The 26,327-nt window shown below is 39.0% G+C and overlaps 1 protein-coding gene across 9 annotated transcripts in view; it reads left to right on the top strand.

Annotated features, from left to right (window-relative positions):
* Positions 1-24,715, top strand: part of cntn5 (contactin 5) — a 95,445-nt gene extending 70,730 nt beyond the window's left edge. For 7 of the 9 annotated variants that reach the window (XM_044203142.1, XM_044203141.1, XM_044203143.1 and 4 more), the window contains 15 exons: positions 286-422; positions 583-712; positions 3,364-3,508; positions 7,892-8,019; positions 8,415-8,614; positions 10,531-10,651; positions 12,376-12,534; positions 14,443-14,592; positions 15,543-15,613; positions 21,258-21,492; positions 21,589-21,698; positions 21,839-22,025; positions 22,175-22,287; positions 23,040-23,208; positions 23,801-24,715. In XM_044203142.1, the coding sequence (XP_044059077.1) occupies positions 286-422; positions 583-712; positions 3,364-3,508; positions 7,892-8,019; positions 8,415-8,614; positions 10,531-10,651; positions 12,376-12,534; positions 14,443-14,592; positions 15,543-15,613; positions 21,258-21,492; positions 21,589-21,698; positions 21,839-22,025; positions 22,175-22,287; positions 23,040-23,208; positions 23,801-23,904 (2,159 nt within the window). In that variant the 3' untranslated portion in view covers positions 23,905-24,715. The remainder of the gene's footprint in view (positions 1-285; positions 423-582; positions 713-3,363; positions 3,509-7,891; positions 8,020-8,414; positions 8,615-10,530; positions 10,652-12,375; positions 12,535-14,442; positions 14,593-15,542; positions 15,614-21,257; positions 21,493-21,588; positions 21,699-21,838; positions 22,026-22,174; positions 22,288-23,039; positions 23,209-23,800) is intronic. The other 2 variants (XM_044203145.1, XM_044203144.1) reach the window with 2 other exon arrangements.
* The last annotated feature ends 1,612 nt before the right edge of the window (positions 24,716-26,327 follow it).

Here is a 26,327-nt window from a genome sequence, read left to right as displayed (position 1 = left end):
AAATAAATCACATCAATATGGGTGTCAGGGCCAGTTTTCTTTTCAAGTATGTCCTAAACCATATGTTTGCTTCTTTTGGGACTGTAGCATTAAGGGATTACAAAAAAGTGCCTTATTACATCCACTGTCTTAAATACAACCTTTTACATTGTGTGTATTGACAGTGTATTTGTGCATACCTGTTTCTTCTTATATAAGTACAGGTGACCATACTTGTGCCTTGTGTGTATTTCAAGGATATATTATGAATACTTATTCTTAAATCTTTTATTTTCTATCTTCAAGCCCTCCCTCAGTGGGTCAGAATGATTAATGATACTCAGATGGATAGTGGAGAGAAGCTCCAATGGGAGTGCAAGGCCATGGGGAGGCCCCGGCCCACCTATCGCTGGCTTCGTAATGGTTTGCCCTTGACATCCCAGGTACCTACCTTACTGCACAGTACCTTCTCCTTTTGTTGATTGTACCATGAAACATCTGAATTATTCCTATGAAACTACACTTCCACTACATGCAGCGTTTTCATGTATAGTATATCTCTATTCAGATACGATGTTCCTTTATATCTTTTTCTTGTTACAGGGTCGAGTTGAAATAGTGAACGGAGAACTGAGCATTGACAAAGTGCAGCAGACGGACTCAGCAATGTACCAGTGTGTTGCAGAAAATAAATATGGGGCCATCTACTCTAATGCTGAACTCAAGATTTTAGGTAGTTACACCTTTGATTTATAATTTAAATTAGACAAAACACAACATTTAAAAAAAAAAAAAAGGTTTGTGTACATTTTATGAAGCAACTTTTCCTTTCGGCCATGCATATTTCTTGATCTGCATCTGAATAAGGTACCGGATGATAGGTAAGGAGATTGAAATGCAAGTGGGGAACGCTGAACTGTGAGATGTGCTGATTGCCAATCAATGGTCCCTGATTTAACCCAGGCAGTGGACGGCATGAATAAAAGAAGGACCCTTATGGTTATATTCGATGAGGTGTCTGCACGCATCAAGTCGAGGAGAGTCTGGAACAGTTCTACATTATTCTGAGGAGAATGAAAAGCAATGACTTGTAGGTATAGATTTATACTAATGGGAGCAAACACTAGAAGAGAGACATCAATGGTTTCTCTGATGGAGTTTAATGACTCCATTAGGGTCTTATCTCCGCTCTATTATTTGTCATCAAAGCACAGCCTACATCACAATCCCCATTACTTAGAAAAAACAAACCTTCACTTCGGGCTTGACTTTCATCAGGTATTTATTAGTCAGCATTTGCTGTTATCATTTGATAATCAATTATGATATTATATCAATAATTTCCAGCTTGCACATTCTATAGTGTTTTCATTATTTTGAAATGAGTATTTGTATCCTTTTTTTGTACACAGCAAAACATGCTTCACATGTACTTGGAAGTTCAAAAAGACATTAAAAGCCTAAGAAACTGTGCTCTTCAGACTTAAGTCTTCAGGCTAAAAACATAACAGTCATACTGGATGGCTGTCCACTGTTCTGTGTTGATGCACTATTTTCACCTTGTCATCTTCAATACTGGGACACATCTGGTGACACCCATTCCCCTTTCTTGTTTCCCCGAGGAACAGTTTGATTTACTGTCTGTGTGGCATGCCCTTTTTTGAAGGGGAATCTGTGGCATTTTGAAAATCTTATTGCAAATGGACAAAGTTTTTTGTGGAAGATCTATAACATGTTTATCCCTAAACCCTCAGTTTAAAATCTGTGTAAAACAACCACTGTTTATTTGGTTTCAATTCACAGTGTTGTCTGCAAGAATGAGAAGTTCTAGATTTTAATAAGCTTTATCTGAGCTGACGAGGAGGTGCTTTTGAGTCACAATGATGATATTTGGAAGCTGGTGATGAATGTTTTCATAACTATACCCCCCAGGCATCTCTTCCCAGCGACCTGTGCTCTGTGGAGATGTCCACAAGCAAACACTATCAGGACAGATTACGTGGCTAATAACAGCCTGCAGATGAGCGATCACTGGAGGCTACATGGGGGCAGTGGCTGCCCTCATGCCTGTGATCTTGTCCCAGATCCAGCTCTTCTGGGAGGGTGGCGGGTGAAGCAATAAGGGTACTGCTGCCACCAGCTGCAGGCCTGCTCTTATTTTGATTAAAACAAATGCACACAGCAACTGCTCTGTTTTCTGCTGTTTTTCATGTCTAGAGGGACCTCTGCCACTCAGGCAACTACTCAGGCTCAAAGACACAAGTGTTACAGGGAGAGGGGTCAGCCTGTAGCTACAGATGGGATTGAATTGTCATTGCGTATAATGTCACCTATAAAGCATCATTCAGGATTTGAATAATCACAGTTGACAAAGCCTTGTAGCCTGTAGATGACCTTGATGTGTAATACAGCTGTATACCAGTACCACATCAACTTTAGTGCCTGAAGCCTTATTTAGACCATTACTGCTTAATTCTTACTCTTGAGCAAGCCATGATTGTTAAAAAGGCCTGGTTAAATATGGGTTAAAAACAATTTTCATAAAAGCAGTACAAATCATCCAACCTTGTCATTATTAACATGACGACATTATTTAGTAATTAGGCTGCACAACACAATGCATATTTGTATAATTGTAGTGGATACTGAGTTAGACCTGGCACATTATACAGTATATAAAAGCATATTTAAGCCAATGTATGTATAGACGCATGCTTAGTAATACTTCATGTGGAAAATCTAGCTATTACTCTGAAACAAATTAGCATTTTGATCAAGCAGTGTTTTGAGTCATGATGTGTCAGTCTAAACCCTCTAGCATTTTTCAAATAATTACTTTGAAATGCCACAGTTGAAGAGGTGTAACGAGTATTACGTTTATAAATCTGTTAAATTTTAGCAACCACACAATGATTAAAAAGTTTGTTTTACCACGGGGGGGGCAGAGAATCAAACTCACAGAAATAAGCTAGTCAAGGCAAACAGATGTCACTTGCGCATTCAGTAGACACAGAACAGCTTGAGCAGGTAACATACAATTAGCTTGTGGCAGGAAACCGCTACTCACATTTTTATACACGGCAGCATCGTTTTAGTTTTTGTTAGTTTGTGTGACAAAGACGTCATGTGATTCAGTGTTTGATCTAAAGATATGGGTTTAATACTGAACATAATGTATATTGACATATATCATAACTTTCAAAAATGAATTTAACATGAATTTTAACATTTTGACAAGAGCCAAACTTATAGCCAAACTACTAATAATAAATCACATACGGTATGAATATTAGTGTGGTGACCATAATAATGGCATATGACATTATTTTCTTTCTTTCTTTTTTTAAAATACACCTTAAAATGTTGTGTGTCTGTCTTACACAGCCTCGGCACCTATCTTTGTCCACAATCCCATACGGGTCATTGCCACGCTTGGAAAAGATGTATTACTAGAATGCAAACCCAAAGCATCTCCCAAACCACGGATAACATGGAAGAGAGGAGACAGAAGGATGCAGTCAAGTAAAAGGTACAGCAACTCTTTAGAAGTCACCTGTTTCGCTCTCTAATAGAAGTAGCTTTTTACATACTGGATATCTCATTTTGGTTGTGTCAGTTAGAATGTATTGTCATATGAAATGATATGAAATGTTAAAAATGCATTGAGTTCTTGATCTGTTTAAGAAAATTCTCCATTTGCATGCAGCTTGCGAGAGCCCCAGAGCTGAGAGCAGTGTTCTGCTCAAGGACACTTCAGAAGTGCAGGTGTTTGCCCACACAAAGGCTGGCACCTGTGTCCACAGACTAACGTCATCATATCAAACCTTAGCCCAACCTAAAGCAGACTCTGTCTCTTACTTTTCAGCACAACATGATAATGTTAATAATACATACTGAGTTCATAGCAACATACTGCATATCTTTAAAATTGATGTAACATTTATAGATAAAATATCCAGATGGAAATGTCTATTTAGGGCTAAACCAGTGAATTTGATAGCTGACGTACTTTGTCACATTGTTGCCATAAAGCTTTCCTGGTCATTGATTTGCAACATTGTCTGCAATGGCCTAATGTAACCAGAGATAGATAGATACCTCAGAAGAAATGGTATAGCAAATTTCTGCTTTTTGACAAATCTTTGATTTGATTGCACATTATATTGTCATAACATCCAAACCTCTGTACAGGTACAATATGTGGTATTGAAAAGTAAGAGAAATGCATAAAACTCAACAAAATAATTGCCGTGAAATATCACTGAAGTAATGATCTGCCTTGAGCTCTTTACTGTGCATCCGAAATAGCACTATGTTGGAGGGCCTGTTTCAGTGTCTGGAATGAAACACTTTTCAGACTTTTAGAAGGAATTACTTTTTGCTGTTATCATTGGGATAGATCATGTACAGTTTCTTTGCAGAGAGAGGTATATTTACTGGAGCTCTGTTTTATTGATAGTATCAGATTTTGTTCCTGTGCACAGTTTAGAGAATAGAATATTATGAAAGAAAGTTAATTGCCCTGTAAAATACTGTATGTATGAAGTCATGAAATGTTTGTCTCTCTCAATGTCTTTATATTGTTTTTCATCATGGTTTCATGGCATAAATGCAAGTGTTATCATTCTGGCTCAGGCCCTTGAGGAATTATATACATGTCTTGTTGTAACACATCACAGTTTCATTACTGTAACTCAAATTAAGTGTCACTACTAAAATAAAACACCTTAGGTTCTGGCAAAGCTCTGGAGACTCATCCTCAACCCCACCTCCTTCTCAGGGATGCTGACAATTTAGGCCACACAATTGCATTTGGAATTCACATGCAGTTTGATGCATCATCTTTTATGAGAAACATCTCTCTGTTGCACCTAGAGGGGGTTGAGCAGGACGAGGGTCCATCAATCAAGCTGAGCGACACCACTGAAATTATCAGTCACCGCTGAGCATCCCAAGTTTGAGTTAGAGAACAGGACCTTTATTTATCAGCCAAGATTCAGCAGTCTTTCTTCTGTTCAACAGCCTCGCAGCAAGGGCAGCCAGTTGATAATCAGATCCTCAGTGTGTTGCTTCTTCAAACAGGCAGTGACAGATCTGCATGCCTCTTAACAGGTGGATGGAAACAGAGTATTCAGGAATTAGTTTAACTTGGTTATTTCAGAGGTTGGTGCAAATCTGAAAAATATTAAATTTTCCATTGAAAGAAAAATGGTCCTCAGAGGTCATTTCGGATGTCTATTTTCTACAAAAGAGTTGGCTTCAGTAGAAGTGATGGATGGGGATAAGTTAGTGAGTGTGTTGCCCTAAAATGGTGATTAATGACCCTGACTTGTCTGGATCTGATAAAGCCTTTGAGGTATTTGTCAAACCCTTGCAAATCTATTTTTCAGTGGTGTTGGCGTACACCGTAGTGTTGGTGTACAGATTCATACCTGTCCGAACACCTTGATCTTGTTTTTATCTGACTTCCAATAAAGATGTGTCTTAAGAGAGCAGACAATTGTTCCAAAAAAAAATATTGGCAAAGCTAGTTAGTTAGTTAGTTAGTTAGTTAATCTCTCCCCTGAGAGTAATTTATCATTCACTATTAAGTGCTGGCATTATCATAATCTCAAATCAGAATGTCTCCATTCAGTATCATAAGATATATCATATTCAGTAACATAAGATGTTATACATAGTGCTTTTATAAAACACAAATCCAATTAGAGGTTGACACTCTAATAAGATGCTTGTTGCAAATTAACAGTACTGTAACTGAACTGGATAACAAAGTGTGTTTAGGGGGTCACTGCTCAACTGGAGATCAACCTTGTGAAAGGGTGATTTCAATCTGGAAAAAGCTGAAACAAACAAGAGGAGCTGTGCATTTTCAGGTCTTGGCCAGGGTGACTCCTGCAAGGATTTTCTGCCGATACCTATAGTAAAGTAAAGAGTTTAGGGATGGAGAGACGTTCTATTCTTGGAAGAACAGGAGAGGAATCGAAAACAGCTTCACGTTTATCTGGCATTGACAGCTGTGCTGACTTAATGAAGGTTTGTAATTAACATGGATTTCCGCTAATGTTCAGGGTTTTTGTCTCTTAAATAGAAAGTATTAATCCCATTAGTTTGAAAGTACGTGGCAGACTCAATTGAAACCCACAGACTCTTTGTTAAAGAGTCAGCACATAATTTTGCAATTTTTTTGAAAATTGTGAAATGTTTAATAAAGTATTATTGGTTACTGATTTCATATGTTAAATAGTGAGTATTCTGTAGCAGTCTATGTGATTCCCCCTCAGGAACTTTGCTTCAGATTAGAAATATACATTTTCAAATGCTATAGGTTTACTGTGATTTTCTAATATTTCCTTTAAATTTCCTAAGGTTGAATTGATTTGCATATTCTGTATACCCAACAGTCCCTAACCTGTCCTTTCTGCCTCAGTGTCCTTGTCGGATGTGAATTTCCTCCCTAATGTGAAAAAATGTCTCCTGGCTGCAGATTGCTTCTGAATTGTCTGTGTGGCAAGATTTTGTCATGCCTTCATGAGTTTCTCTTTGCCAATTTCAATCACCTTGCCCATGATGAAAGACCTTAGTGTTGTAAATATAAATGCCAAACAATATGAATTAAATTAAGACGAGAATACCTCACACACACACAGACACACACCCCATCATTTCAATTGTTTGATTTGGGATGAAATGATTTGCACTGGACACTGAGGGGAGAGCAGTGGCTCAACATAATTCACAATACTACTTTTACATGGTTCCTGCTCTGAAGCCATCTGCTCACACACCTGCTTCCAGTGTTGCAACATCCTATACTATCTGATGTCAGGCACCTAATTTTCAAGCTGTTATTTACAAGTCAGAGTGAAATGTTAATGCCATATTGCTATATATTATAGTGTCCTTCAGCTGGATACGGGGCTACTTATGAATGCAGGCGTAGTGTTGTTTTTTCTCTCTATTACACTTGTGTTTCCCAGGAGGACAGCTCAGTGATATGCACATCTTGGTTTGAAAGCTTTTGTTTTAGATTCATTGAATGCAGCAATATTTAGGGTTTGTCAGGTGGATTTATGAGCACAGTGCATGATGAATGTACCATTTATTTATTATTTATGTATGGAAATATTGATGCAGAGGAACAAAGAATCATAACATCTATTTTATTTCATGTTGTGTAGTGTTCTTCACAGATTTTGTTCTGAAATTTTCCTTTAATGAATTTTAAATTATACTATAATTACTGCAATTGCTGCCTATTGTATTCTTTCAATGGCACAAGATCAGATATAGTGCATCATCGTGCCCAAATTGAAAGCCAGAAGAATACTGTGTCTTTGTTCTTAACATCAATACTTCGATAATGGTGTCACTTATTTTTTCTTTTACTGAACATTTGCCCCCATTACTTTAATCTGTATCTTTAATAGCATCTGTGATTTACTCCTGGTCAAGATAGGGCTACTTAGTGGTATCTGCAAATCAAATTCATTATCACATTTAAATTGTCGATTGATCTTTACTGAAAAGGGTTTATTTTCATGTTCCCTTGTTGAAGGTTACACAACAAATACAAACACTGTTCTTGAGTTCACATCCCTCAGTCCTCTGAGCTTTTTCCTAACACAAACAACTAACTGTCAGATGCCTTTTGTCCTTCAATTCAGTGATAATAACTTGCTGTAAACACAATTTTATTTTATATTTTCCACTGGAATCTCTAGTGGATGAGTATTTCAAGAATATCTGAGCAGTTTTAACTTTTCTATTCTCATCCCTTGTGAATATTACTATTCTTGTAACCCGACACAACCACAAACATATAACCTCATGCCTGAACATGTAGTGCAACAGTTCGTACGTGAATTTGTCTTTCTCATACCAGTATTGATTTTTGTGTCCTTTCTCACAGGATTATGCTGTTACGGAACAACACTCTGAGAATTGTTAACTCCAGCCGAGCGGATGAGGGGAACTATGTGTGCCGGGCAGAGAATCAGTTGGGCTCTGCAGAGATGACTGCCATGCTGTGGGTAAAAGGTAAGTGATGCCCTGGGGGCCTTTATTTTCTGCCAAATTAGCACAAGTCGGCCACCAGTAAACAGTCCCCAATGTCATTTTTTCCCCCCACCTTTGCTCGGGTGCCAGGAAATTTATTGTGCTTGCTCAACCGTGAACCAAGGGCTCTCTCATTCAAGAATCATATTACAAGGACACACTTTAACAGCGTAAAGGCCTCTGTCTGCAATGTATACTTTACTACAGTCTAGATCAGAGCTAAGCAGGATATTTATCTGACAAAGGTGAGTGTTTTTGTCCAAGTTAGGGTTGGGTTCTCATGATTGCTCTGGCAGTGATGTCACAGTCAAATGCAGCTGCTTGACGCTAGCTTTGAGTTAGCCTGAGGTGACAGTGTAGCAGCTTTGTGCTTCCAGAGGCAATGCGTGTGGAGCTTAGCCCGAGCAGAGTGGAAGTGACTGTGGGGGAGAGCGTGGTGCTGAGCTGCAAGGCGACACATGACACATCGCTGGATGTGGCTTTCCAGTGGTTCTTCAACCAGAAACCAATCAACTTTCAGCAGGATGGTGTCCACTTTGAATACATCCAAACAGTAAGAGCGAGAGTAAGAGCAAAAGTAAGACTAAAAGAGTAAATTTATCATTTTGGTTATGGTCCTATCTATTTATTTATCTATCTACCTGTCTGTCTATCTGTCTCTGTCTTTACGGCTGTCTGTCTATCTGTCCGTCTGTCTCTGTCTGTATAATTGTTCATCTGTTAAGTGTAAACATTTGGCTGTTGTTTGTTTTTCATTTAGTTGACTTCTTGCCCAAATGTGTTGATCTTGTGGATCAACTTATTAAAGTTAAAATGATTTTGTTGTTTCCATTTGCACTTTTTATGAAATGATTGTAAGTGTACTACTCATTGCATCAAACACTTGTTATACCTGCAAAAAGAATCAGTTCCGCTAAAGGTCAGACAACCTCGGGTATCATCAAAGGCCTGCATTGAATCATATAATCATGTATATCAAAGTTCTAGTCCATTGTTTTGAATTGCACCTGTGAAATTGTACCTTTTTGTGAAAATGAAAACACAAATAGAGACTGACTGATACTATCTTTGAAAGGTAATAAGGGCTGAAACAAAGTCAGCAATGATTTTGAATGAGAAATAGGAAGAAAAATAAGGAAGAAGAAAATTATCCTAAAATTTAAACTTTAATATGGTAAAAAAAAGTCTTTTTATTGCTTTTGTAGACATGTCAAATGTACTACTGTCAAATCCATTTACAACAGCTACATAATAGGCAGGCCCCTCCGGAATTGTAAGAACCTAATTGTACCCATTCTTTCTAATGTTTCTGTTTGTTTGACTGTCTGTTTGACTTTATTCATCTAGAATAGGTCAAGGGATACAGGATCAAGGATCTTCTGTGGAAGATCGTATGAATTCTTACAACGAAAACAAAATATGCACAAACAAAGAGGCATTTAACCTTTGCCTCCCTTCAGCATCAAGGTTTCATTGTTAATGGTGCCATTTCACCTTCACCTTTTAACCTTATTTCTTTTTGCTGCACCCTTTCTGACCTCCATGTTTTACTTGTTCCTTATTACCAGTTGTAATTTTTTCCCTGGTTAACCATATTTTGTGTACTATGGGATTATGTTCAGCACAATATATGCAAATGGAACTTTCCATTCTGCATTGTGCATATAGATATAGTACACTAGCTGGTTCATATGAGTCATCTTTGGTAAACAGTTAATGAGAATCAAACACAGAAACCATCGGCAAAGAAAAGGTTACTGCAGGATAAGATTATTATGCTAAATGTCTTATACACATAATCATTATGTATTAAACTGAATTGAAATGGTCAATTTACCCTTTTTGATGTATCCCTATTTAGATGCATCATTTTGAAACACAAGAAGTAAATTCAACTTAAAACAAGATGCAGATATTACTGCTGTTATCTTGGGCACTAAACAGTTTGATACTTGTTTTTTGCTTAAAGTTTCAACAAGCTTAATTTAGTTTTATATTTTTTCAAAGAAACATCTTACATTTCCCCTCTGCATAATACAAAAAAAATCATTAGTGACTAAACCATAAAATGAAGTTAAAAACAAATTTGCTAGTGAGTAGGGAGTCCTGTTTATGTCACTATTCCATCAGCAGTGGATGTTAAAATCACATCTGTCCTGATGTGTCCTCTGCTACTACCCATGCTCTGGAGAGAAAGTATTTGCAGTGACAATCCTTTACAGGCACAACAGATTTCTGGCTGATGCATGGTTTGTAATTTTAATCAGGTTTCGTGCTAAACAGCTGCCTGTAGACCTTGAATTATTCCCAGTCTTGCCTTAGGCATTTCTCATTTCAACAATGTAGCAGTATGCAAGCACCTGAATTAAACAGGAATCTCTCAAGCCACATGAGCCTCTACACGATGTAAAGGAATCACACTTTTTCGTGTCAAGTACATTTAGGCTTGCTTAATACCTAATGTTTTTTTATTCCTTTCTTTCCCAATTGCAGCAGTCTTCAACAGTGGATCTGATGATTAGGAGCATTTTGTTGAAGCATGCTGGGAAGTATGGGTGCCGAGCCCAGACCAGTGCTGACACTGTATTTGCAGAGGCTGAACTTCTTGTGCGAGGTGAGCTCGTTATCGGTCAGTGCACCAGTACACTGTGACGTCTTGTACACTATACCACTACCCTGAAACAGAGTTCATTGTTATTCTCATACTCAGTTATTCTTTGAAAGTTTAATCCAGTGGAAATGGACACTGTGACAATCACCAGTTTTTGGTGGATTTAAAGGTGTTAACAATATTGTAAAATAATGTCAACATTTTCTGCAAATCTAGGAAATCAGCCCCCAATTTGTTACAAGTGCAGCAGCTTTTGGAAGTTGTTTAATTACATTAGACGTTTGCTCCTGTTGGAGACAGTTGAACAATGACTATTTCCACATTATTGTCCCCTTTTGACCATCTTGACTAATTTTTTATGGTCACTGTGACTATGGCTGGACAGACGGTCTGTCTGCATGAACAAGTTTAATATGTGCTGTTAAACAGATTGGCTGAAATGTCTAGCAATCAGATTCTGTGGCTGTTTCGGGTTGTTGCTGATAATGTAACTTAACGATTATTGTCCGCACAGCTCTGAGTCTCTCAGTCTTCTGAAGTAAAATTTATACATGTTTTAAGGCTATGACTTCTCATACCCTTTCTTTTGAGATGACATGACAGGAAATGACCAGTCACCCAACTAAATTGAGTTTTGTTCTGCTGAGTGACTGTATATACTGTAGTAGGGCTTGGCCTTCATTGACTTTCAGAGGAGTGTTGTGAAGGTGATTATAGTGTTATTGTTTTACAAAAATTACATTATTTGAAAGAATGATTCCAAGTAAATTGTGATGAAAAATGAGTTGAAGTTTTTGTTTTACATGTTTTGATTACATGATTTTCCTGATAAAACATCAGCTGAACACACTTAACTTTATACTGTTTTTTTGTTTTTTTTACTTAAATCATTTTAGGTTATTTTGCCAAATCATTTAATGTCTTTACCACAAAAATATTCATATTAATATATTGTGACATTAACCCATCTCTAGAATAGTATTTGATGTATTTAATGGTTGTCGTTTAACATTTATGCCATGGTGTCGGGGACACTATAAAGAGGCCACTGTTCCTATAGTGACACAGAATGCATCTTAATGTTCTGAAATACAAATGCACCTTTCAGTGCAACCTTCTAATGGGCACTTTTTGGGGACACAGTACATTGGTTTTCATTGAGCATACCAGCTGCCAGCTTTTCATTTACAGCTGTTCCCCCTAGAGTCCTTAGACGTTTGCTGCACTTGCAGATTACATTTACTTCTGAAGACTGAGGTAAACATATGTTCAGCTGTATTAAAACACAGGAAGGTCTACCACACAGTCATGCTCAGCAGAATTGGCAAACTGCCTCCGAAACCCCAAAAAAGAAAGCTTCAATGTCCCTTATTCAGCATGAAATCCTTGGCAGCAGATCTGTGCCGGCCCGGATCCTGGTTCAGTTTAGTATGTTGTGTTCTTGTCTGTTGTTTGTTTGTGCAAAGATTACAACAGAGATTTGAAGTTGTTGCCATATGCATATAGCTGTGCATTCTTCTTAATGCATGCATGGTTGCATCCATTAGTGTATCTAATAGCAACAATGCATTACGAAGACATCACAATATGGACCAGCTTAGAATTGATTCAAACAGCAACGGAGATTGTTTTTGTTCTTCCCTTGTGTCTTGACATGTCTGAAGCATTGGTGGTTCAGCCATCAAGCCTGTAATTTAAACTGTGTCTCCTAACCTTCTTTCCACCAGGTCCTCCTGGACCCCCTGGAGTGGTGATTGTGGAGGAGATCACAGATACCACTGCCACTCTGTCCTGGACTCGTGGCCTGGACAACCACAGTCCTATCAGCACCTATAATTTACAGGCCCGCAGCCCATTTTCATTAGGCTGGCAAACTGTCAAAACAGGTAATCAATAAGGAGCAAATTGCACCATCTAGATACGTGAGGTTAATGTGGGGCCATTTACAAAGGTCTTAATCGTGCCCAAAGTCATGTTCGAAGATGGTGAATCAGCCCATCTAGAGCGAGGTTACTGGTTTCGAGACATAATTAAAAATTCTTGTGGCAAGGCACTTTTATATATTAACACAATCAGACTTTTAAATCTCATCCAGAAAGTAATGAATCAAGTGTCTTACACTGTTGCTCTGGACCAAACTCTGACTAAGACGTTTTTTCTCAGATGCCTGTTTAAGAAGTTGAAATGCAGTTCTGTTTGTTGTTTTATGTTAGAACTTGGCTGTTGAACTTGCAAGAAGTAATTTGAGCCTATATCAAATGTCATTGCTTTGAATTTTATTCAGTGTCATATCAGCGGTTAGTGGGAAATTACCCTTTTGGGCTTGAATTATAAGACATATCTATGTTCATTTAGTATAAATGCACTTTCACTGCTTAAAAATGAATTAGCCTTTTTTTTTTCTGTACCTTGACCGAAAAACCATCAATTATTATCACTTAAAGGATGAAGGCTTGCTAAGCATTGTGTGTAATCCATCTTAATATGCCGTGTGATAATAACAGCAGAGTTTAAGGTGTGATAATGATTCATCCCCACAGATATATAAATCATACTTTGTATACACTCCTCTCACATCATGTCTGTTCAACCACATTTAATTCGATAAAGCACAATTAGGAGTCTGTGATGTATTGTCAGTGTTGAACTTGTTAAGATTAGCATAAAGGGGATTGGGCTTTTAGCTCCCACTCCTTGCAAACAGAGTTATCAGCTCCTGTTTGAAGAGCAGCTTGCTTGACAGAGTGGTCTCATTGTGAGCTGCTTTGGATTATGATAACAATGTAAGCTCCACTGCTTCACTGAATGTTGCCTTAGTTAGTACAGAGAGACCTCTGGTTCATTTGTGACACGGATATGCTTTCAGTCAATGTTTGTTTGTTGTTGCAGGATCAATATTGACAAAGCTCGATTATGGCAGCCCTGAAGAAACTAGATTAGTTGTGTTACCTGCTTGTAATTCCGTTCAAAATACGTTCATAAAACTTTCTTATGATGTGATTTGTAATTCTGTAGCTATCTAAGTCTTCCGTAGATACTGTGAAAATTGACTGAAATCAGTTTCCATCTATGAAATTATGAGTTATACTTCCAAATGTGCTCTAAATCTGCTAGTAAGCTGTTCTTCAGACATCAAAACAACATCATATACCAGGTTTCTAGTAAATTCTGTATCGCCACCACATGATGTGCCAAGTCACAGTGAAGATGGAGGGAAGGTGTAATACTTTCCATAAGAACTAAGTTGTTTTTTGGCTCTGTACTCCAGCACACTGGATTTGAAATGAAACAATGGCTGTGAGGTTAAAGTGTCAACTTGCAGCTTTTACACACAGGTGTAAACATAGGAATTATCACCCAATTTTAGGGAACAGAAAGTAATTAGACAAGTTGACACAGTCTTGAAGTCATTGTATAAAGTCATCATATTTAATCGCATATAATCCTTTGCAGTTGATGTACGCTACAGCCCACAGACATCAGCAGACACTTGTTATCTTCCCTGATGATGCTCTGCCAGCCATCTTCACTTCTGCTGTTCACGGTGCTTGTTTCAGTCTGGCCTTAAGCAGTGAAACACCTGCTCAGTTGGTTGATTGAGGTCAGGTGACTGTCTTGGCCAGCACAGAACCTTCAAATGTTCAGCCATAAAAAACGTCCCTGATTGCCTTGTCTGTATGTTAAACATAACTGTCCTGCTGCATTGTTTTCAGGAGACTGAACAAAAGTACAGGAGCTGTTATGTGGTCCTTGTCCTGATTAAATAAATACATAAGCAACACTCTTGTCTGCAGACCCAGACCCAGTGACAGGGGACATGGAGTCAGCCATGGCTGTGGAGCTCAACCCTTGGGTGGAATATGAGTTCAGGGTGGTGGCCAGCAATACGATCGGGACCGGCGATCCCAGTGCACCATCGAGAGGGGTTAGGACTAAAGAAGCAGGTAAATCCTCTAAGCCTTCAATGCTGGATATACACTACATTTAAACCATATTTTGACAGACATAAGCAATCACCCAGAGTCCAGGAACGTATTATATAATATACTGAGTGCAAATTCCAACTGATGATTTATTGTAGCTAGAGAGCTTACAGTAGCTGGTGCCCCCACACACCACTTCATGACCATGTCATATTCCCACTGTTAATATACTCAATTTTAATTGGGCAAGAAGTTGAAAATAAGCTGCTTACACAAATTTCAACAAGTTTTATGTTTCTACTAAAGCAGCCAGTCCTTTAATGCCCTGAGGCAAAGCCACAGCAGAGTACACTATTTATGGTGAGCAAAAATTGACTGAGACAGTCTAGATCAAGCGTGCTGCTTCACTAACTGCTCATTTCTCATCTATAAAATGCAATAATTACCAAGGTCAGTGGTCATTTGGAAGTGGCTTGTTTAATCTGTCCTATCTCTTCAGTATAATTAACAGACTAATTACTGTATCTACACACAGATGTGGTAATCCATCCTTAAAGTTAAATTCTATGATCCAAATGTCAACAAAAGGGTGCAAAATTCAAAACACAGTACTGGATCCTACTATCACTCTAAATTTGATTTTTTAATGCATGCGAAAACATTAAATAATGACTGAGATTTTAATGTTTTCTGATGTTAAAGGTTTGTTTACTTCAGTAATGTTTTTTTAGCACATCATTAAAACAGCGTTTTATTTTCAGTTATGATCAGTGCGATTTTTTTTAATCATAAAATCTAAATTCAGCTCAACTTTATGTACTCATAAATTGAAGTTTGGGCCTTAAAGAATATGGACTACTATCTGAAAATTATTTTTTCTGTATTTTCATCTTCTCTTCAGCTTTCAAAACATGTGCAAGTGAGTTTGTAGTGGGTCGGTGATGCAGTGTTAACCTTTCTGTTTCACACAGTCCCGTCAGTGGCACCAGCGAATGTTAGTGGAGGGAACGGCCGCAGGCATGAACTGGTCATCTCGTGGGAGGTAGGTCCTCTGCCAAACTCCCTCTATAGCACAAGCGTGACAACATATGTACAAAAACACAAATGTCACCGTGGGTCTGGTGTATCAGTTAAGCAAACTGAGGTTTTTGTTGAATAAACAGGAATTAATAGAAGCTTTTGTTTAGTCTACTCTCACTTAAAAATAATCTTTGCAGTTTCCTGTTGTATCTAGGAACGACATGACTCTTCAGCAAGGATATAATAGTGATATATATCTACACGCTGTATGAGAGAAGACGTTAAGGTCCTTGAAATTAAATTCAAGATGCTTATTTTACAGAATATTCTCTTGGGTTCTAAAGAAACTGAGGCAGAAACTGCCAAAGGGCATGCATTTATTATACTGGAATTCAAATTCCAATTGTAATTGTTATTTTAGAGTTTACTAAAGTTTCCAGTATAAGATTTGAGGCATGAGTCACCTAAGTCCGTTAATCATGGGCTCAACAAAATCACTTTGTGCAGTGTAGTTTACATTCCCTGTTATCTGAAACAAAAGCAAATAAAATCACCAACCCTTAAAGGTACAGGGAGAAACTACTGTGGCCGTGAAACTCGCGAAAAACGCGAACAGCCCTATCTAGAGCCAGTGTTTGGTTTGTCCGTTCTGGCCTACTGTAGAAACATGGCGGTGCAACATGGCGATCTCCGTGGAAGGGGTCCCGCTCCCTCTATAGATAAAAACAGCTTATTCTAAGGCAATGAAAACACAACGATTCTTATTTTTCAGGTGATTATACACTAATGAAAACATACTTAAAAATATTATATTCCATTTCTGCCAATAGCTCCTCCTAAATGTTACACACTGGACCTTTAAAGCAGGTTTACAATCATCTGTAATATCACAATGATAATAATAATAGTAGGCATGCTGAAGTCCTGCAGGCCAGATTGAACAAGGAAGTTGAGATAGTGATTGTAATCACAAATGCAAGTCGATCTTTAAACATCTGTACAGAAACTACAGCTTGGCCATTGTTCCCTAAGGAATTTAACTGTCACTAAGTAATAAATCCTGCATGTGAATGTGACTTAATAATCATGTAGAAGTTGCTACTGCATGTGACATTCATTAAAAACCTTCACTTTTGGTTGCCTGGGAATACTTGTCAGACATTAAGGGGGATAAAGTATGGTTGATGGACGACGCTAGTCCTTGTGGTTTCTAAGCTTGAAGGAAACGGTCTAATGATTTAAAGATATACAGATGATTGCATTAGTTTACAGACAGTTGCATTCACTTGAGGTGCGATATCATGAGTAGCTACAGTGTCGCTCAGTTTGTGCTGGGGACCTGCGTTTGCTTGCTGTCATATTCCCAGAACCATCAAAGTGGGATCTAATTAAAACAGAGGAAAGTTTCAGCAGCTCAAGTGAGAAAGTGATGAGAAGAGTCTGGAGAAAGTTCTTAAAATGAAAGAAAGACAGATGTATTGCACGATTTGGAGGAGTTGCGCATAGGAGGTCGACATCACCTGAGCTCAGACAACTTTAACCCTGTTGATAAAAATCTTTTACATTTCCTTTTCTAAACACTCAGTGTGGCTGAGGGAAAATCCTATAGTGCACCCTTATCTTGACTGGGTAGAAGAAGAGTTGAAGCTTAAATTTCAGCAGAAATGTTATTGACAGCATTTATCATAACTTATTTTTTTAGATTATAATGAAAAACAAATTAATAAATCAAAATTGTAGTTTTTGGCTGACAAATTATTTGCATCAAATTTCCAAATAAACATTGACAGATGTTCTGTGATTTTTCTTGTTTATATTTTTGCAGTTTTATCTAATTTATCTCAGCGCTAAAATCTGATTTCTTCTCACCAGCATCCAACCAACAATAAACTAAAATGTTGGTATGGACAGAGACTCCATAAATAATAGTCCATAAACTGTATATTAACTAAGGGTCAAGGAAGTCAAGTTCCAAAGGGAATGTTAAATTAGCAACTTTCTGAAATGTTGCATTTAGCACAGCTTGGTGTTTGAGATACAAGCTTCAGTCTAATTAAAGTAGTTACTGTGTGCTGTGATTGAATTTGACTTCAGTCAGAGTTCCCTTGTGAGTCTTAATGTGTTGCTGAATGATTGTTCTAAAGTTGGAAAAGCATGTATGAACTTCCTTGATCAGGAGGTACTGCATCCAGCTGAAAAAGGGAGCACACATCCAGTTGTTTAATTCTGTAACGTCACTACTGTAGCAGTCCTTTTCAGCAGACAAGTGGGTCAGCACCACAGCTGTAGAGTCAAAGGTAAAATAACCCAGGTGTGGATGCACTGAACTGCCAGAAAGCTGGGACCCTCCTGATAGAAAAGGAGAGAGAGATGCACATTATATCCAGTAGGATAACACAAAGGTGGAAGTTGTAGACTTCTCGGCTACCTTTACGAGGAGAGAGGGTCTTGTGTGTAGTGAAGGGGCTCAGGTGAGCGCCCATCATTAGGGCAAAGTGATCTTTTTTTCCATTTGAGAGGGAGGACATGGGAGACCCATCTGCTGCTGTATTCTACATGATTTTCTCTGACTTGCTTTCACTGAATTTTAATTCCACATTGGAGGGTTTGAGCAGGTTGAGCCTGGAAGAAAGACTTCAACTGTTCCAATGAAGGAACAAACCAGACGGTAAAGTACTTCAGTCCATTAGGTCAGGATGCTTTTCCACAAGATCAGAGGTTGAAGTGGTTATTGTAATAAGGGAGCACCTGTAGGAAATAAAGATTTAACTATATTGGTCCCAAGGGAAATAAAGTCATGGCAGCAGCAAAGAATACAATACAAGCATTAGTACAACAAATAGAGCCTATTCAAATGAATACAACAAAAACAAAATGCTGATCATTTTACCAAGACAAACCTCAAATTGATATGAAATAATGACTATTGACAGATTTATAGATTATATGTGGATGCAGTTTACAGGCATACATTTCTAGCACATGTGCATTGTATTTTCATTGTTTGTCATTGGCTTTCCTGATTGTAAGATTTAAAGACCTTGTGTCCAAGTAGTCCAAGCAGATTGTCATTACAAGCATGGCAAAAACTCCCGCTTTATCGTTAACAATAGCACAACCCCAGGATCACAGCTCATTGCATTTTAAACAGGGTCCCACTTTATTCTGTTGGAAAATTTGTTTAACCATCCAGGGTCTTAGAGTTTGAGGGCACGACTTGGTCAAAATTGCAAAATTTGCTGACGAAGCTCAAAGAAGGCCAGCTGGGCCGTGTATTACACAGAGCTGCATCAGCCGGGCAAGTGATTAAGATGTTGTGAATTTTAAATTTGGTCCCACCAGAGAGGCACAATGATGATTAACCTTGAATCTCAGAGTTGTTCCCAATACATCCAGGGATGTTTATGAATATCTGTTTGTAATCTCAATCTTGACAATGGTTGTACAAAATGTAATAAATCTCACACCAAGTAAAGAGGATATTAGTGTGGACTGTTTCCGAGTGGACAGCTTGGCTCTCAGCCAGGTTCAGGGCACAGCATGTACAGAATCACTATGAGCAAAGGAGAGAATTTGCAATTGAGATCAGTTGAAGGATATATTAACAAGGGAACAGTGAACAGATGTGAAAGCAACTGACAGTTATTCTTGTAGTTATTAAGTATGGGAGCCCAACTGCCACTGGGAAGATAACCTTCACATGAGGAGAAGTACCCCTCAGTGGCACATTATGGGGGATAATGTCCATTCCAGATGGGATGGTGTTTGGTAGTAGACCATTTCCTATTTATAACACAGGACTGTCATTAAAGAGCTAGTATAACACAATGACGACCTCCTTAGAAATAAATACAGGACCCTATGTTGTAAGAACAATCAAGGGATACTTAACGCTACACAAAACCATGATTGGTGCTTGGTTAGACATAAAACCCTAATAGAGAAAGAAAGAGCCCTTTCAAGCCATGCATGAATTTAAGGAATTACAAAAAGTGTTTCTTAGTGAAACAATTTCTCATAACCCAGAATTCTTAAGGATTCTCTTGATGAGACTCAAGAATCAGTGTATCTGCAGCTTTTCAGTTGTAAACCTCCATGATTGGAACAATTTGTTTCTTCTTCAAGTGCCTCAGCATAAAACTGAGTGTGAACATTATTTAGTCTGCTCATTTGTTTTATATTCAGACATTTTTGCAATCAGATCAATTCACTTCTGAAGCACAAGGTGTACAATAGTGAGTACCTCTTAAAGAATGATGTTTGCTCTCTCCCCATAGTGGGGTACAATAATTGGTCACCCATCAATAAGTCTGGCAGTTTTCAACATTATCACAGGACAATGCTGAGATGCTCCACTTAGGTGCAGTGTCCTCCTTTGGTACTTTAAGTCATTTTAGCTCTGCCCTATTTCTTCTTGTTTCTGCTAAATGCTTTTGGAAATAAATCAGGACTTCGTCAGTGATCAATGGAGATGGATATTAAAGGAGACGGAGCAGGAATGTTAGCCCTTTTTGGCAGTCGCGGCATGTGAGCGCATGGCAGTTCTGCCTCTCCAATCATCTGTGGAGAGTTGTCAGAGCCTGGACGGCCATGGTGGGCAGGGTTATTAAGCAGGATGAATGACTAAACAGTCTCTGCAGCTTCATTCAGCCGTCTCATTAGAGTCGACGGTGAGAGACTGCATTTTCTCAGGGAGCCATTGGGAGGACCATTAGTGATGCCCCCACAGTCACCATCACTGAGCCCAGCAGGCCTCACAGTCTCATCCACAAGTCTTACCTCAGTTGTATCAGCCCTCTCACACTGGCTCCACACTTATCTGTAACTATCTCAATTCCCAAACCCACAAGTGGTTCTAGACTTAACTAGCTCATTTGTTCATGCTGTTTTTTAAAGACCCATAATCCTTGGCATCTCTTTTAAAAGCATTGTCAGCTCCAATAATAACTTTGATGGAAGCTAATTCATTTCCACTGATCATCCCTGTAATTAGGCATTGTCATGGTGATTGGTCGTTGTTGAATGAAATGTGAACTACATCTCCATCCACCACCAATCCCTCTGTAGAATAGATAGAGTGGCTAATTTGGGTGATGCCTTCAGGGGACAATATTACTTTGAAGCCTATGCAAATCAACACATTACAGCCTGAGCAGTTGCCAAAAACAGGTGTACAGGTGTTTGTCATTTATTAAATTTAGCCAAAGATTTAATCCCTGCAGCTCATATTTTAATTAAATTCTAGCTCACTTAATAAATTGGCATTTGATTTGATTAAGCACGGAGCAGCTGTGGATGACAGCTCCCAGTTTCACCACTTCAGGAAAACCACAGATACGCATTGAAGCCAGCACACAAAACCTGTGTCCCAAAAATCCTCCTGTCAGACGTGGAAAGATAAATAGCTACATAATGGGCACAACTGAGCCAGATATGATTTGTTTCCATTACTCAAGACTGACTGCATCTTTATTAACACTGACAGACAGTTATAGTAAATGGGTAGGAAATTGAAAGCTGGTTATATGGGACTACCATAGAGGAAAAAGTCTGTTTTGTTCAATGAGAGCCTTGCTTGCACGGACCTAAAGTGCTAGTAAGCCAGGTTTGCACTTAATCTGAGTGAAAGACACTCTTGATCGTTTCTTTCTTTCCGATATTTTCAGCCTGTATCTGAGGAGTTCCAAAATGGTGAGGGCTTTGGGTATATCGTTGCATTTCGTGCCAACGGAACCAGAGGCTGGAAGGAGAAGATGGTGACTTCAGCAGACTCTACGACGTACAAATACAGAGACGAGACTTTCCCTCCCCTTACCCCATTTGAAGTGAAGGTCGGAGTGTACAACAATAAGGGAGATGGGCCGTTCAGCAAAGTTGTCATCATCCGCTCTGCTGAGGGGGGTGAGATAATATTTGTGGTTGCATGGATTTAAAAAGTACAGAGGGAATAGTTTTTGGCATTTTATGATTGTCACCATTTTGACTTTTGTTTTACAGAGCCGAGGGAAGCACCATCTGATGTGAAAGCTTACAGCATTTCTTCATCGGAAATTAGGGTCACATGGAAACGGCCCAATCCTGGTCCCGGAAGACCAAGAGGATATGAGGTGCTTGTAAATTGTTTGCGTGTGTGCACATTTGTACATTTACATACAGTATCTGACATTTGCACAACTATGTGTACCTTTGTGCATGAGTTGAGGTTTGAGAACAGTATTTTTTCAAAGTCATTCATTTCTGTTAACAGGTCAGCTACTGGAAAGACATGGAGCAGGAAGAGTCAGGAAAAAAACAAAGATCTGTGAAAAACGAAACATCCATGGTCTTGACAGGACTAGAGGGCAACAGTCTATATCTCATCTCAGTTAGAGGCTTCAACAGCATCGGCCAGGGTCCTGCCACTGCTGCTGTCACAGCCAAGACCAGAAAAGCCCGTGAGTACAGCACTGACACTAATCATGTAATACTATATATGGAATAGAGGCTACCTGTTAAGTTCGCTCTAAATCCCCTTGTAAAAAGTGTAGTAATTGACCTAGTTGGTTGAAATTCTGTTTAAAAGAGTGTTGCGTTCTCTCCTTAGCTCCTGCTCAGCCTCCAACCAACCTCATGTGGATTCAAGAGGGCAACAACGTGTCTTTAAGCTGGGACCCAGTGAAGGCAAAAGACAATGAATCTGATGTCATTGGGTACATGGTAATGATCAATCTTAATTTCATAACATTAAGACACATAAAAGCATTCATGCAAAGAGTATAGATTTGTTAATTGGGAGGAGCTGCTAGGTCCAGAAATATTTTTTACCACTATAAATAGAAACAGGAGTCTCTAAATACCACAATACCCATGGTTTTCAGCCAGTGAGAGTGGCAAATCAGTCCTGTAGCAAATTCAGAACCTTTCATCATTGCAGTGAAATATATCACACAAAATTTGATGAATGCACCTAACATTGACCCAGAATCCGAAAGTGAATCAATTTACTGAATATATTATAAGGCTTCTCCAAGTGTAAACCTTAGCTTCACCTCACCGTTATTGACATACGTGTCAAAATTAAGCACAGTGATTGGACATTTTTTACTGAAATACCCCTTGGCAATCATAGTTGGTATCTCTCCTAACATTTGCATGCACACAGTCTTGTAACTTAGAAAGTGATATTTACTAACAAAGTTGCTTATCTTTTGCACTGTTGATTAAAATGGGAGCGTTTCATAGCCATATAAGCCTAGGAAATGCTCCAAATGCAACTCACCTAACATTCTCTGTGCAGAAAATACGCAGAACTTTTACTTCTGGAATTCTGGACACCAGAAATAACTGCTTTCATTTTGCTATTCTACTACTGTTTAAGGAAAATGGGAACTTATTGTATAATGTGGTGTTTAAGTATGAACTGTTTATACTGTGTAAACCTAAAGTGGCTATGTGCACATGTCCTGCAGGTGTTACTCAAACAGGAGGGCAGAGGCCACAACCAGGTGACAAGAACCATTAACCCTTCCACCATGCTGTCACTGCCAGAGGGAGGCACCTATATCATTGAGGTGCGTGCCCTCAGCGAAGGGGGAGAGGGAGCAGTCAGCTCCCAAGTTCGAGTGGTCACCTCTTCCGGTAAGCTTGAAGCTAGTTAGTTGCCTCCCCTCTCAGCCACACACTCCAATGCATGACCTCTGAAATCCAATCTCAATGCACAGGCTGTTTTCTCTTTGTAGCAATCTTATGTTCTGCCCTTAATTGAGTCACCACAGCTGTTGTGCGAGCCAAGTTTTCTTTGGCTAATACTGTTTTAATTACCTCGCCCACACAAACTTTCCTACTCTTGCACAGCCAATTAACTTCTAAGCAACAGGACGAACATAAAGTTTGTAGTCCTGTGCAGGGGCGTAGGACTGGGGCGGGAAAGGGGACTAAGCATACAGGGCCCACATGTGAGGAGGGGCCACAAAGATATTAGAATGGATTGCATGGAGGGGCCCATAGAGAATGCCTATGTACAGTGTCAGGAATTTGTGCTACAGCACTGGTCCTGTGTGTGAAATTGCTGTTTTCTTCCTCGTTTTCCATCACTGTCTTTTTTTTCTTCCTTTTGCAAAAAAACTTTCTTTCCAGCTCCAAACTCCTTGAGGCCAATTCATTTATAAGATCAATGGAGTTATTTAGCAGTTCAGGGATTTTGTTTAGCATCTTTGTTTTCTTCTCTTAGGTGTTCGAGCAAAAAGCAACCAGTGCTCAGTGCACTGCATGCCACAGAGCCTAACATGGACAGCACTGCTCCTGGTTCTTCTGGTGCCTTCAGCTTCCTGGTGAGGCCACTGCGCCATCCTCATTTTCATGGAGGGAGCCACCAGTCTTCTGCTCCCTTATTCCCTCTGACTGCCTGCTTGCTTTGGCCTTACCCATCCCAAAGGGCCCCAGGCCTGCCAACGGGGGTTGAGTCTGCCAGTTAACATGCGGCTCTTCAGAGTCCTTCCTTTTATGTTCCCTGTTTCTTTTGAGGCCCTGGACATTCTATTTGCAGAGTTCTTTCCAATATCGCGGTAGTGTTGTACTGTAGTGTACATTGTGTGGAAAGATTTGTTTAATCATTTACATTAACATCATGTGTTCCTCTCATTGACTGGCATCTAACCACTTCCAGACAGCTCCTACAGCTCTGGGGCTCTACAGAGCATGAACAATTCCTCGAAAGCTGCTGTGGTAGTAATACAGGGATCAGCCGGCCTGTTTCTTTTCATTACTTATCTGCATCAATTTACCCCTTGGCTGCCTAACAAGCAATGCAGCAGAAGCTCAGTAGAGATAAGTGCATTGTTTTCTTATTCACACATTGAAGAGAAAAAAGTTTTTTATGGAACCAAGAATCTTACTATTTCCAGACTTGCTTTTTGTACATTGTGTTACCTTTAGAGAAAAAACACAGTGGTGTGTGTCAGCTATGTCAAACTCTGTTTTTTGGTAGTGATTAAGCAATGCTTGGTGATACAGTTTGTTGACTGTTGGATGTATGGAGGTAGGAAACAGGTAAATTACCTGTAGTGCCCAAACACATTGATAGACAAAGACAACTCTGTACGGACTCTGGTGTCAGTACAAATAAATGTGATGTATATTTTTTAAACGTTTGTTGTTTCTAATTTCTAACTTTAAAAAAAGTATTTATGACAATCCACTAAGGCTACAAATAACAATTCTTTTTATTATTGATCAGTCTGTTCATTGTTCTATAATTAACCAATTAATAATTTTGTCTATACAATGTTTCCCAAAGCCCAAGGTGATATCTTCAAATTGCTTGCTTTGTCTGACCAGGATCCAAAGATATTCACTTTACCATCAAGTAAAAGAAAATCATCAAATTCCCACATTTGGAAGGTGGAGATAGAAAATGTTTGTTATTTTTGCTTGATCAATAGCAAACAAATTAATGGATAATAAAAATTCACCATAACACTTTAATTCTATATTGCGTCCATAATTGCTAGAATGTCACTGGTCTATCAGACAGTTCTGCACTTTGAGAAGCCTTTTGTGTTATGTAAGTATGGGTTGATTGAATTCCACACACGTGGCATTAGAGGCCACAAAACTTTCTGTGATAAAAGAACCACTGCAGAGCCAAATAGGGCAGCATCAAGAGTATCTCTCCTTCCTCTCTGGCTCCTCTCTTGCCTTGTCTGCAGTAAAAGCTTATCTCTCACTGGGCAGAAATCCAAATGAATTTGCCTCAAGTGTAATTAATGTTGGAATGAAGATCTGTTGTCCTAAAGCCTGCTTGCTTGAGCAGACCTTTTTGCTTGCTCTGCCGCCAGCTCCCTGGACTCTCCATTACAGAGTCAGACTAACCTAGCTCACCTGCTCAGGTTCAGACAAGGGTAGCTCAACCACAAGAGATAGGACCACACAGCAAAACAGAGGACGAACACTGCTCCAAGCAGTGTCTATCCCATGGATGCTCCTCTACTTTCAGACCTCTCTGTTTTGGTTACATTCAGAGGAGGAGGATGGTGAGGTTGGTCTCCTCTTTCTAACTTGTACATCATTTCCGTCTGTAGTGCAAAGCATTAAGCTTTTTAATGTGGATGGAGGGGTTTTGCGGTGCTTTTAGCCTGTTCAATGACGTCGGCTCAAACACATACCTCCACACAAGTGCTAATGTACCGACCTTTAATTATTCATGCAGCACCTGTCTGTGTTGGTGCATCTGATTTATGATAATGGATTATGTATCCCATTTGGTTCAGAGAGCCAGAAGCTATAGTGTCAGCAATTAAAACATGAACTCCCTCTAGGTTAATGTCAGTGTCTGTGTGTGTGTGTGTGTGCACGTGAGTGTGTGCGCACGTGAGCGTGTGTGGGGATATACTGTACTTTTTAGTTATCTACACTATGTTCCGTTTTACAGCTAATGTATTTTGCTTGAGATCCCTACTTGGCAGTTACATTTTGTACCATTTTTTTTTTCATCAAGCTGTGGTTTATGAAACTTAACTGCTTTTAATCACTACTAGTATTGAAATGTTGGTGGTCCTATTTCCTGTCATTATCTGTTGTATATTAATCTAATGTTTGAATACCTCACTTTTTTCTTGCGTCTTTGTGTTTTTGAAGGGGAAAGTCAGATCAGTATACGTTTTAGGCTTAAGGAGTCATACTACACTGAAATTTCATAAACCTCTTTCCTCGATAGGGTTAGCAATACATATCATCTAACAGCAACCCTGAAGCTGTGG

Source organism: Siniperca chuatsi, linkage group LG7 (genome assembly GCF_020085105.1).
Source record: "Siniperca chuatsi isolate FFG_IHB_CAS linkage group LG7, ASM2008510v1, whole genome shotgun sequence".
Lineage (NCBI taxonomy): Eukaryota > Metazoa > Chordata > Actinopteri > Centrarchiformes > Sinipercidae > Siniperca > Siniperca chuatsi.
Note: the sequence above shows the minus strand (reverse complement) of the source record. Positions and strands in the feature narration are given on the sequence as shown.